Consider the following 12,855-nt stretch of genomic DNA (forward strand, 5'->3'; position numbering starts at 1 on the left):
TCCCTCACCCCCCATTTTAGAGAGAATTAAAGAAACAGTAACTATAATTCCAATAATAATCATTTTGTTGAATTATATATTCTTTTTTTTTTTTAATATATTCTTAATTAGAAAGTGTTTCCACATGAGTATATGATTCTAAAGCCCTTTATAGTTTTCTCTTATGGAATAGTAACTTTGTAAACAATAACAAAGTGGGAAGAAATTTCTGTTTTTGGGTATTTGTCCTTTAATCTGTATTATAAAATATCTAAAAAAATCAAGAATTATGATCAGATGGATGCTAAATCTGCCATAATTTGTGATTACTGGCTCAAAGTAGAAAAATAAAATACATTTGGCTATTTTGACCAAGACCAAAACTTTAATTCCCTAGCATCTTAAGATCAGAAAGGCACTAACAAATTATTACCTGTTTGGGGGATTATTACCCATTTGGGGGAACAGTGCAAATTATATTAGGGAGATTTTGGTAGCTGTGTTGTTCAATGAAGAACATAAAAACGGATTTAAAATGTGGGAAAAAGTGCTTACTGTTTAAATCTACAGTAAAAGCAAAAGTCTCATCATGATTGCAAAACATTCCAAATTGTGAAACTTAAGTTATTTGTAAAATAGACAAAAGTAAAGCAGCTTCCTCAGTCATTTTTTGAGATCTCAGCATCAATTTAAAGAAAATGCTTATATTTAAAAGAAAGCCTATTTCAAAATATGAATCCCTATACTAAGTACAAATATGAACACGAAGTAAATTTATATCTTATATCATGCATTCCTGTTCCACGTGTATGCACAAATGAAGGTGATATGAAACTAAAGTTTTAAAAACTTTATTTGCCTCAATTCTTTAAGGAATAAAAGAGCCTCAAACACCTAAAAGAAAGAACAACAGTTGATGCTAGTGTAAAAACAATAAAATTTACATAAAATTGTTACGTGGACTATATGGAAAAAGAGGGGGGGAAAAAAGGACATATGTACTTCACTGTATAGAAAATATATATTTCTGCCAACACTGTCTACAAGATTTTTTGGGTACAACTAATAATTTTTTCCACTCTCATTTTTTTTTTTTTTTTAAATAATTCTCCATTATCATTTACTGGTTCAGGTACTTTTTATTAATTAATTAATTAATTAATTTTATTTTTTTTGGCTGTGTTGGGTCTTCATTTCTGTGCAAGGGCTTCCTCTAGTTGTGGCAAGCGGGGGCCACTCTTCATTGCGGTGCGCGGGCCTCTCACTGTCGCGGCCTCTCTTGTGGCGGAGCACAGGTTCCAGACGCGGAGGCTCAGTAATTGTGGCTCACGGGCCTAGGTGCTCCGCGGCATGTGGGATCTTCCCAGACCAGGGCTCGAACCCGTGTCCCCTGCATTAGCAGGCAGATTCTCAACCACTGCGCCACCAGGGAAGCCCCCACTCTCATTTTAAAATCAAAATTATGTTCATTAAAAACCTGAGTATAATAAAGTTTCTTAGGAAGGCAACAAATCTAAAACTCACGTGGAATTTATACTACCACCAAGATAGAAGGGATCAGGAGAATTCTGGTCTCATATTTGAGAAGACACTGCTCCTGCTACTCTAAAACAGCAAAACTAGAATCAAGGTATGGTTGTTTTAAAGCTTGGCACAGCAGTTTAAAATTTGAAAAAACACCACCGTTATTTTAATAAAATAGCTTTCAGTTTTATTGTCCCAATTCCCCTCCCCAGCAGTGGGACAATAACAGTGTACCTTTCTCTACCTGCTGGGGAATTTTCTTAGCACTTTGTGGAAACTGTTGGTTTTCAGAAATGGACAGGCTGATGTGAACCAAAGTTAGACAAAATACAGAATTGCAACAACAATAAAAAAGCAATTTAGAAAGAGGATCAAGCCAAGCAGATAAGCGAACTCTATAAAATCAGATTTCTGGGACTGGTCATCCAGTCAGTTCCCTAATTTCAAAAAGCCAAACCAAAGCAAAGCATGCTGACTTACATTGCTTCTTTAGTTCTTTCAGCTGTTGTTTAAATTGTGCAAATTTCTCATTATTTTGAAAGTCTGCATCAGAATTCTTATTCTGTAAAGCCAAAAACTTCTTCTCCACTAATAATTTTAGATCGGGTATTTTTTCTGGACGTTCTTCTCTTACCTGAGGAAGACAATAAAATTACTTTAGTTAAATGTTAACAATGACACAGTCTTGTAACAGTATTTTTCTCTCATTTCATTCAAATAAAACTACAGTGAGGTAGAAAACAGAATTCCCCCCAACAGAGAACCAGAGAGGCTGGGACTTGTTCCAGAACAGACTGCTAGTGAACAGCAGAGGGAATCATTCATCCCATCCCATAGTTTGCTTTCTTAAGCTATGCCTTCACTGCCCTGCTAGCTTGCTGTGTCCAGACAACTACTGGGGAAAAATTTCACAACAGTGCAACTGTGTCCTCCACCTTCACCAGAACCTGAACATCATGGCTCCTTCCTTTTACTTAGGTCTGTTCAGTCCCCTCTCCTTCCTCCCGAGGGCTCATTCCATCCTTCATTCTCTTCAGCACTCCTCTTCTCTGGTCCCTGGTCCCAGCAGGTGAGAGTGGCTCCTACTTCACAAAACAGGTAAGATTTCAACCTTAAACTTCCACCACCTGCTGCCACAAGGAAAAAGTGCCCCTATTCTGTTCAAGGCTAAACTCTCAATCTTTATTCTTTTTTACCCCTCACAATATTTTATTATAAATTTTTCAAACAGGCAAAAACGTTGAAAGAATTGTGCTTTACCATTCAAAGTCAAAAGACTATCTGCAAGTCCTCTGCTTCGATTAGCTTTTGTCATGGAGGAAAGAATTAGACAATCTTCTTTTGTTCAATTGCTATGCATTTTAATTAGCTGAATCGAAAATGAAAATTAAGCATGAAACCAAAATGCCTAAATCCATATTTAAAGTACAGAGTGTAGGAAATGACTGTCTACTCATTGTACTGATGAAACTCAACCAGTGCTGGATCCACCATCAAAGAGAGGTGTGAAAAAACATGGAGAGGCCTTAATGACAAGTTATACGTAATTAAAAATCTAAACCAAGTCCTGTAAGGCTAAAAAAACAATAAGGCTCAGTTTGGCTAGAGAAGGTAGAAAGACAATTTAATAATGCCTTATATCTCAAGAATAAGAGCTATTATACACGGTGACTGGCTATCCTCTGCCTCTACACTGGATAGAACAGGTTCAAGACAGTAGCATGAAGAGGTCAGAGTAGATAGATAATAGAAAATAAATTATGAGTTTTTAGAAAAGAATTATGGGCTCTCTTTCTGGATTTATACAATAAAGTCAACTCACATCCACCTGAGATGTTAAGGGGAACATTACAGGCAGGCATACAGGTGAACCTTCTCAAGGCCTTTGATCAGTATGAAATTATTATTTAAGCTGCAATGGTCAGAGAAGATCTGATCTGAGCAGATTATCAACAAATGTGGATGTTCTCTTCCAACAAAGTCTCTAACCCACTCAGCATACTTCATTTCCTTCGTTCAACTACACCACAAGCTGAGGAGCTGGGTAGAAGAGTGCGGGGGTGAGGGATGGAGAGGGTAGGCATTTTGAGGTTGACAACACAGCAACCTGAAGTATGACTAGGAAAACCTGAACACACCAAATTTAGCAATTCAGAGTACTTTCTCCCCCCACAGCAGAACCTCAAGAGAACTGCTCTAAAGCACATAAATTCACCGCGGCAAGTATCTTCTCTGGAAACTTGATGCTGCAGTTGGCGTAGCTATCCATTGCAAAGAGAACGTACTGTACTCTAGCTATCAAAATGAGAGCCTGGAAAATACTAAGCTCATTACCTGTTTAAATCAATGCAATAAATGGGGATTAAACTATATTTTTAATGGTTTCCTGCTTTGTCTGTATCTTCAAGATAAACAGATACATAATCCCAAAAGGGGAAAGAAAAAAGCCATTCTTTGAGTAGTTAGTTGATCCTAAGTGTTACCTAGTCTGAAAAAGGTAAGGATGGCCCTCTTCTCCTAGGACAAATGTAAAATACCTCAAAGAAATTTGAGGTGGGAGGAGAGGATCTATTAGATCCTCAGTCCATTCCCTTTCCTACGGATAAAGCTCCTAGATACAAGACACAAAACCTCAGTTTTAAGTCACTGGGTGTATTAGTTTGGTAGGGCTGTCATAACAAAGTACCACAGACCAGGTGGCTTAGACAACAGAAATTTATTTTCTCATAGTTCTGGAGGCTAGAAATCTGAGACCAAGGTGACAGCAGGGTTGGCTTCTTCTGAGGTTTCTTTCTTTGGCTTGCAGATGGCCATCTTCTCCCTGTGACATAGTCTTCCCTCTGTATGTGTCTGTGTCCAAATATTCTCTTCTTAAAAGGACCAGTCATTGGATTAAAATGAGGCACCCCAATGACCTCATTTTAACTTTCATTATCTCTTTAAAGACCCTATGTCCAAACACATTCTGAGATATTAGGGGTTAGGACTTCAACATAATGAATGTTGGGGGAACACAGTTCAGTTCATACACTGGGTTAAAGAATTTTGAAAACAGAATTTTAAAAATAGCTTATAACATCTTATGGAAAAACCCAAATGAACTTTTTGGCCAACCCAACAGATTGTTAATCTTTACACCATTATAGTTTTTAAATGATAGACACTACTGAGAAGTAAACTTATCAGACACCATACTTACAGAATGAGAATTTAATACTGCCCTGGGGAGAGAAAAGGTCAGGTTTTTAAGTACCACCTACCTACCCAGTGAGTGCCCTCTCTGTGCTAAGCTATGTAGCTAAACAGGAGAGAGGACCAGAAAAGTTGATTGGGAGCAGGGTGGTGAATAACTTTGGGAGCCAGACTATGGAAGTGAGGCCTGACCTGATAGGCAGCAGGGAAAGACATTAAAATATTCTAAGGAATAAAGTAATAATACCATGAGAACTTTCTTTTTTTTAATGACGGCTGTAGTTAAAGCATAGAGGATGCACTAAGGAAGGGAGAAAGAAGTTATTGGACTATGTTAACTAATGGTAGAGGGGCTGGCAACTTGAACCAAATTGTAACACTATTTTTGAAGCAGAATCGCTGAGTCATTTTGTGAGAGGAAGACAAGAAACTGATAATGACTTCAAGATTTTTAACATTTAATACGGGCAACTAATTAAATTTAAAATGAGAGAGCATGTGAAAAAAGAGAAGAGAAATGCAAAAGGACCTCTTAAGGAAAGAAAAAAAAAAAAAAAAAAGCAAAGAAGAAAACCAGGAGTAAGGCATGTCCAAGAAGAAAGGAAAAGAGAAAATTCCTTAAGAGACGCTTGTCTCTTGGAAAAAATGATGCAAGAGAGCTTAAGTAAGATAAGGGCTAAAAAAGAAACCACTGGATTTAATTACCAGGTACTTGGTACACTGCACTGGAACTATTTATCTGTTTCAACCTACTAGCTTGCGAAGCTTCTCTCGGGCAAGGATTATTTCACTGGTGCCCAGTGTACTATCTGTTGTACAGTAGGTGCTCAAATGACCTTGATGAACTACTGAATTACAGGGATGCCAAATTCTCCTGTAGTGACACGAGAAGAGGGACTAACAGAGTTCCGTGTGAGCAAGTGAACAAAGTCTGGCAGCAAGGGAAGGAGAAAGAGATGGGAAGCAGATCGTGGGAAAGAGACAGCAAAAGACACTTGTTTATTTGTACAGAGGTCAACAGTAGCTTGGAGTGACGCTGACATGATGGAGGAGAAAGAACATGGACCTCAGGATCAGGCAGGTCTGGGTCCCTAAGTTGTGGATTTGGGGACAGTCCTTCTAGGCCTTGGGTTTCTCTCACTTCTTCATTAGGAATCAGGAACACCCATGTCAGTGCCATGGAGACTTAATTACACAATGTTTGTGTTTAACTCGGCACACAGTAGATGTTAAATTTTCTTACTCTTTCCTTCCAACTTTAGCATAGAGCTTTCAACATGTTTGTGGACTGAGAAGAAGCCAGTGGGGAAACACAAGTCAGAAACACTAAGAGAAAGCAAATAACAGATTTCATTTGAGAAAATCCTTCAAGTACTAGGGCAAAAACTAGAGAGGGGAGAAGACCAGCTGCGAAAGCACAACAATAGTCTTTACCAGAGGTCATAAATGCCCACAGGGCTGGACACGCAAGGATCTGAGGAAACCCCCAAGAAGTGTAGGACAACAGGCAGTGGTGAGGACGGTGTCAAAGTAGCCGGCAACAGCCCCAGGTGAGAGGAAGCCGCTGCACAGCTCCGGGTGACGGCTGCCACGTGAGAGAGCAAGCCCAGGTTTCTAAAGAAAAGTTACAAATCTAGGTTTCTGTGAGACCTTTGTTTTTTTTTTTTTGGTTTCTAAAACAATGTATAGTCCAAACAATACATCAGCCTGAAGTCAGGAGTTTGAAACCTCTGTTTAGTGCAAACAAGATATTTTGGACATAAAAAGCAAAGTACTATTGTGATGAGCAATCTTTGGAGGTTTAGTGCAATTCCCAGACTTCTACTTTAGGAATGAAATATGGTCCTTTCAAATAGGACAGAGAATAATGGGAAGGATGGGTGTGGGGAAGAAAGGGGAAAGTAAAGGATTCCATTCTGACATGCTAATCCCAAGTATTAATGAAAAACTTGGGCTCTAGACTTGAGATTAAAAATTAGGCTCTTCTGCTAACTGAATGACCTTAGAAGAGTTACTAAATGCATCTAACCTTAATTTCCTCACTTGTAGATAGAAAATAATGACAGTATTTCCCTCACAGTGTTGTGGAGAGGAATAGATGGGATGAAACAATACAGCACTGATGAGCTATCTGTCACAGAGAACAGTCAATGAGGAGTAAGTGATATTGTTGTGTTTATCATTATATGTATCTCCAGGGTGGCTGGATATCCAGGCCCGCAGCTCTGTGGACTGACATGAACACCCAGGTGGAGAAATCAGGGTATGGATTTTAATGGACACCATGGAAATGAATGGGATTACCAAGGAGATGAAATAAACGGAAACAAAAAAAAAAGAAGTAAGGAGAGAACTCTGGAGAATACCACATTTATGGGATAGTTAGAAGAGTCTAGAAAGAAAAAGCGCAAGAGTTAAGAAGACAACCAAAAGAAAGTGTCCCAAAAGTCTAGGACGTTTCAAGATCGGTCAAATGCTGCACTGAAGTCAAGCTAAATAAGGATTGAGAAGTGTCCGCTGGACTCTATGATTGGCTCACTGAGGACTTTAGCAAGAGCCCAGATGCGCACGCACAAAGTGCTGACTCCAAAATATGCAGATTTTTGTTGAATGAATTGTTTCAAAAACATGGAGCAGTGATAGGACAGAACACATAAATCGCCAAATGTTCCAGAGACTCTCCAACTAACTGCTCAGTTTGAGCTCAAAATCACTTGTGAATGTTTAGCTACATTTAATTGGAACCCAACACTCCTGTGACTGCAGTATTTCTCTGATGTCAGCAAAGGAAGGCAATCACAGAGCTGACTGTAACAATGAAGTCAGACCTCTGGTGGCTCTGTCCCTATGAACAGAGGCTCAATGTTTTAGGAAAAGAAATAATGGTAGGAACAAAAGGCAAACTTGGTCCTTACCCATACTGAAACTACGTATTATTTTCAACATGCTTTAAAATAAGATTTTTAATATTTATATGATGATAATACACTTCATTTCTTTCAAACAATATTGTACACATATGCAATTACTCAAAGTGTATCATTTTATTGCCACAGGGCAAAGTCAAGGTCTCCTCCTCCATTATCGTTATTGCCTGATAGCTATTATTTCACTGGGAGGGGAGATCACAGGAGCTAAGGATATTAATGGGCTGAGTCATTCATACACTTTTGAATCATATGAGAATCTAGTATAAAATTAGTCACTCTTGTAACTGAACCAAGACTCAGATGGATTTACTCTCTCCAAAACAGCCACTGTTAGATGTTTAGCTCCCAAAATAACATATACCTGATGATTTACATTTTGGAAATCACACAGCCTTTAGAAGTTTATTATAGGTACATAAAAGTGATTAAGCACTATGCTTTGTACGCTAAGTATTCCAAGTTCTAATTCATAGTCAGCCTGATCTAAGGCTATGGGACCTACTTTCATGGGAATCCAGAGAGAATTGCCTCAACTGGTCCTAGAACATTCATTCAACAAATATTTAGAGGCCCAACTGGGTACCAGGCATTATGCTAAGCAATGACACATTTATGGAGGTTGGCCCACATTTACGACACACCACCAACCCAACTGGTCATGCACAGGGTAAATTTATATAGGCCAACACTGTCTCCACCTTTATATAGCAAAAAAGCTTGGAAAAGTTTTCAATGACAGACATGTCCAGGCTAAGAATCATTATGCTTTCACTGACTATAACCTAATTGCAATGGAGACACATTATATTTTCTACAGAGTTTACTATACTGCCTTTGCCCTGTTAAAAAAAAAATACATATATCACACACGCTAATGATGACCAGCATGGATTATACCCTTCATCTCATGCCCGTTTCTGTTGTCAGTTGCACAATCTGCACTGAACTCTGTTGGACCCAGTTATTTGTAGTTGAGTGAGTTTCCTAGTGCCATTATATAGTTTGACTTCTGACAAAAACACTAAAGAGGGAACACTTCCTTGTTGAACATTATGACACATTGAATGGACTTCTCAGTTTGCCAAGGTGTTGTAATACACCATTACTGGGCAGCGGCCAACCAGACATGGAAACATCTTTCCTCTTTCAAGCCTTTCAGAAAAAAATTGAAAACGAATAAACTTAAACCTGTGAGAGAGTGCCATTGGTCTAGTTCTTATGGGTTGTCTAACAGATGGCAGTTGAATGAGGCAACCTGCCATCTATGTGCATCTGTTACTAAACATTTATGCTGTTGAAAATTACTCCAATAATTTCTCATGGCACCAATCCCACTGTAAGATTATGACCAACAGGAGTCACATATTTATACAGTACAGTAACAAGATTCCCATATTGGGGGGGGGGGTGGGCTGGGGGCAAAGGAATCAAACTTCTGATATGTCTCTCTGGGCTTTGTTGCTGTTGTTGTTTGCTCGCTCTTTCTTTCCTTCTCTAGGCAGAATTCATATAAATATGCATTATTTATTTATTCATTTATTCATCCATTCAATAAATATTTACCAAATGCCTACCACATGCAGGCATTGTGCTAGGCATTGGAGATTCAATAGTAAACAGCCTAACCTGGTCCCTGTTGGTCTCATGGGGTTTGGGGTATAGTGGAGGAAAAAAGTACTATTCAAAGAGTCAAACAAATACACTATCACCAGCTGTGAGAAGTGCTGTAAAGGAAACGTATTAGATGGTAGGAGAGCATGTAACCACAGAAATATAGAGGACATCATTTCATAGGCAATCTTTTTATGCACTGCTCCATTTAAACACAGGTCATGCTGAGGGGAGGGTAAGATGAGGATTTTCACTGTTGTTATTAACAAACACTTTGCAATTGCACAAAATCTTTCATCTGAGTGGTTCAAAGTCTTATATACCCAAGTGTCATTATCCCAATTTGACAGATGTGAGCAACGGGCAGCTCACAGGTTAAGCGTCTTGCCCAAGGTCATACTGAGTCAGTGACAGATGGCTGCAACTCATTCAAACCCCCTTTCTTTTTCTCCCTTGGGACTTGCACATTTGGGACCTGTCTAGAGTGGGGGGAGTGAGGGAGGGGGAGGGGCAGGGGACTGTTTGAAGAGAATGAAAGAATGAATAGGGGCAGTCAAGCTCTAAGGGGGGGCTCTGAATTAGCTAACTGATTTTACCACATTTCCTTACAAACAATAGTGCAGTCACAGGGGATTGGTTCCAGGAGACCCCACATATACCAAGATCTAAGGATGCTCAAGTCCCTTAGATAAAATGGCACAGTATGGTCGGTCCTCCCATTCCGCAGGCTTCCTTTCCGCAGATTTAACCAACTGCAGATGGAAATTTTGATCCACGGTTGATTGGATCCAGGTTGCAAAACCAGTGAATACAGAGAACCAACTGTGTATTTATTGAAAAAGATCTGTGTATAAGTGGACTCTTGCATTTCCAACCCCTGTTGTTCAAAGGTCAACTGTACATTTCCTGAATGCTTACTAGGACAGGCACCTGCTAAGCCTGACATCATCATCTCAGTTGCTAATCCCAACACCCCTTGGAAGTTTGTTAGAAATTGTTAGAAACCCCCTTTCAACTTAACTTTGCTTTGCATGTTCCTCCAAGTACCAACTCAGAATGAACTTTTATACCTCATCTTAATTTTATGAAAACATACTTGACTTCAGGCAGATATCCTCAACCTTTAGTGGTCATTTGTTAGCTCTCACGTGAAAAGACACTTATTCTGAATTTGAAATTGCCTTTCCTGTCCACCAAGCCTCTGTCATCTACAGAATTACTCAATGCCTTATTTATCATTATGGTATCTCACTCAAGATTTTAGAATAAAAAGTACAGCAATGGGTTGATGCTAATGTGATATACTGGTCTCACCAAGTACCCCATTACCCAGAAAGATGATCTCCTAAAATGCTAAATCATCTACTGAAGATTCAGTTCCAGTGCTGCCTGGGAGACAGCAGCTCATGAGGTTAATGTCCCACAGGATGCCTGTAACCAGTAAATAATATGTGACATTGTTTCTCTGATAGTCAGAACACATGGACCTAGGAACCAAGGGATGAAAGTAGAATTAGCTGTAAATCTTCTCCCCCTCATCAAACCTAATGACCAACTTGCATTTTTTCTCCCATGGCTGCAACTTGAGTTCTGCTGGTCTAATAGTCTTAGTACCCAAGAGAAGAATGATTTCACCAAGGGACTCAACAATGCCTTCACTGATTTGGAAACTTAAATAGCAACCTAGTAATTTTGAGCTTCTCATGACACTGACCAGACAGACAAAAAGTGGGGTTACAGACCTGGTTGGGGCACTGAATCTGAATTATCAAGGGTAAACAGGATTGCTGCTACAGAGTGAGGAAAAGGAGGTGTGCATCTGGAACCTGGACTGTCTCCTGGTTTTGCCATGTCTAGTGGTAAAAAATAATGAAAGTCCGTAACAACTCCATACAGGTAGAACCATCAAGAACACAGATATCTCAGGAATGAAAGCCTAGGTGTTATAGCCAGATAAAAACCTACCTCATTCGGGAGTTGGTTGAGGGTGAACATGAAATGGGTATTGGAGAAGGGAGTTAAAATGCCAACTACGGTTCAGGACCAATAGGAAAAGCTAAGTATCCCGTCATATTTCTTCCTTGGTCTGACATGTACATATTTATGTTTTTAACTAATTCCTCCCTTTCCTTTCCTCCTAACATTTTATAAAAAGTAAGCTGGTGGCTCACTAGTTACAGAGTACCATAATGGAACAGTATGGACATAAAGGAGTAAGTGTGGCCCAAATATCCTAGACTTGGAAACAGTAACTTAAGACATTATATCTTTCCCCCTTTGGGGGGGAGACAGAGCATATTTTTCACTTTTATGAGAGAGGGCTGCACTATGTTAGTAGGAAGCATTTTCTTGTTGCACGGTTTGCAAGATTAAGTCTGGAAGGAAATCGTATACAGAGGCTGAGCAGCCATACTGGTCTAGAATCTTTTGAACCTTTCCTCTGTTTGGGGAATTTCCCACCTTATGAGTGATACCTCACTGGGGCAGGAACCAGAAATTCACTTTCCCAGCTTCCCTGAAACAAGAACACAGACATGTCAACTTGGCCCTTGGCCTGTGGGACTTCAATTCTTGAGAATGACATGAAGGAGGTGCCTTGGAACCAGATTACCTAAGGATTTAACCTTTAAATCCCAGCTCTGCCTCATACCAGCCGTGAAATCTTGGGCAACCTCTCAGAAACTTAATCTCCCCATCTATAGCTCCACCAAAGTCTTTGCATTGTCATGAATGCTAAATGGATTAATGCATTTAAAGAATTTAGAGCTTTGAAACGCAAATACAGTAGCCACTAGCCACATGTGGTTATTCAAACCTAAATTAATTAAAATTAAATAAAATTTAAAATTTCGTTTCTCACACGGTCACATTCCAAGGGCTCAAAAGCCACACGTCGCTAGCAGCCACCTTTTTACGGTGCAGATACAGAACATCTCCATTACTGCAGAAAGTTCTACTGACAAGTGTTGACTTACAGAATACTTCCTGGCACTCAGTAAGCACTCAAATGATAATTGCTCCTATTATTAATAACTAGTATTGCTATCATTATTATTATTTTACATTACATCCCCAGAACTTATGTATCTTACATCTGAAAGTCTGAGCACTTCTGAGCACTTTCACCCAATCCCCCTCCTTCGTCCCCTCCCCTCGCCTCTGGCAACCACACTATCATTATTATCACAATAGCAAGTTTAAGATACAGCTGAATTTAAAATCTAATGGACAAGCAGTTAAATGTGGTCTTCTAATAAGAATTAGCAGAGTATCAGTAGCAACAACTGCTCTCAATTTATAGTTTATTATGGGCAAGGTACTGAGCTAAGCACTTCACAGGGATATTTTATTTAATCTTCCCCAAACAAACAAACAACCTGAGTGGTAAGAACATCCCTATGTTACAGATTAGGAAACTGAGGAAAGGAGTGGTGTAACTACAAGCACAGAAAATGCTCATCAGTATGGGATCTGGGACTCACTGGATTGGCAGGTCTGCAAAACTACTAAATCCATGACAACTTCTTCTTAGACTTCACTACAGAGTTACTGAGTGCCCACTAGGGGTCATGCACTGCGCTAGATGCTGGGAATACAGTGGTAAACAGAGACCAAGGCT

At 39.4% G+C, this 12,855-nt stretch overlaps 1 protein-coding gene across 6 annotated transcripts in view; it reads right to left on the reverse strand.

The window, feature by feature from the left end:
- The window catches only part of NSMCE2 (NSE2 (MMS21) homolog, SMC5-SMC6 complex SUMO ligase), a 243,482-nt gene that overhangs the window by 164,540 nt on the left and 66,087 nt on the right, over positions 1-12,855 (reverse strand). For all 6 annotated transcript variants that reach the window (XM_059902075.1, XM_059902074.1, XM_059902076.1 and 3 more), the window contains exon 4: positions 1,984-2,137. In XM_059902075.1, coding sequence (XP_059758058.1) covers positions 1,984-2,137 — 154 coding nt within the window. The remainder of the gene's footprint in view (positions 1-1,983; positions 2,138-12,855) is intronic.

This window comes from Balaenoptera ricei, chromosome 17 (assembly GCF_028023285.1).
Source record: "Balaenoptera ricei isolate mBalRic1 chromosome 17, mBalRic1.hap2, whole genome shotgun sequence".
Taxonomy (NCBI): domain Eukaryota; kingdom Metazoa; phylum Chordata; class Mammalia; order Artiodactyla; family Balaenopteridae; genus Balaenoptera; species Balaenoptera ricei.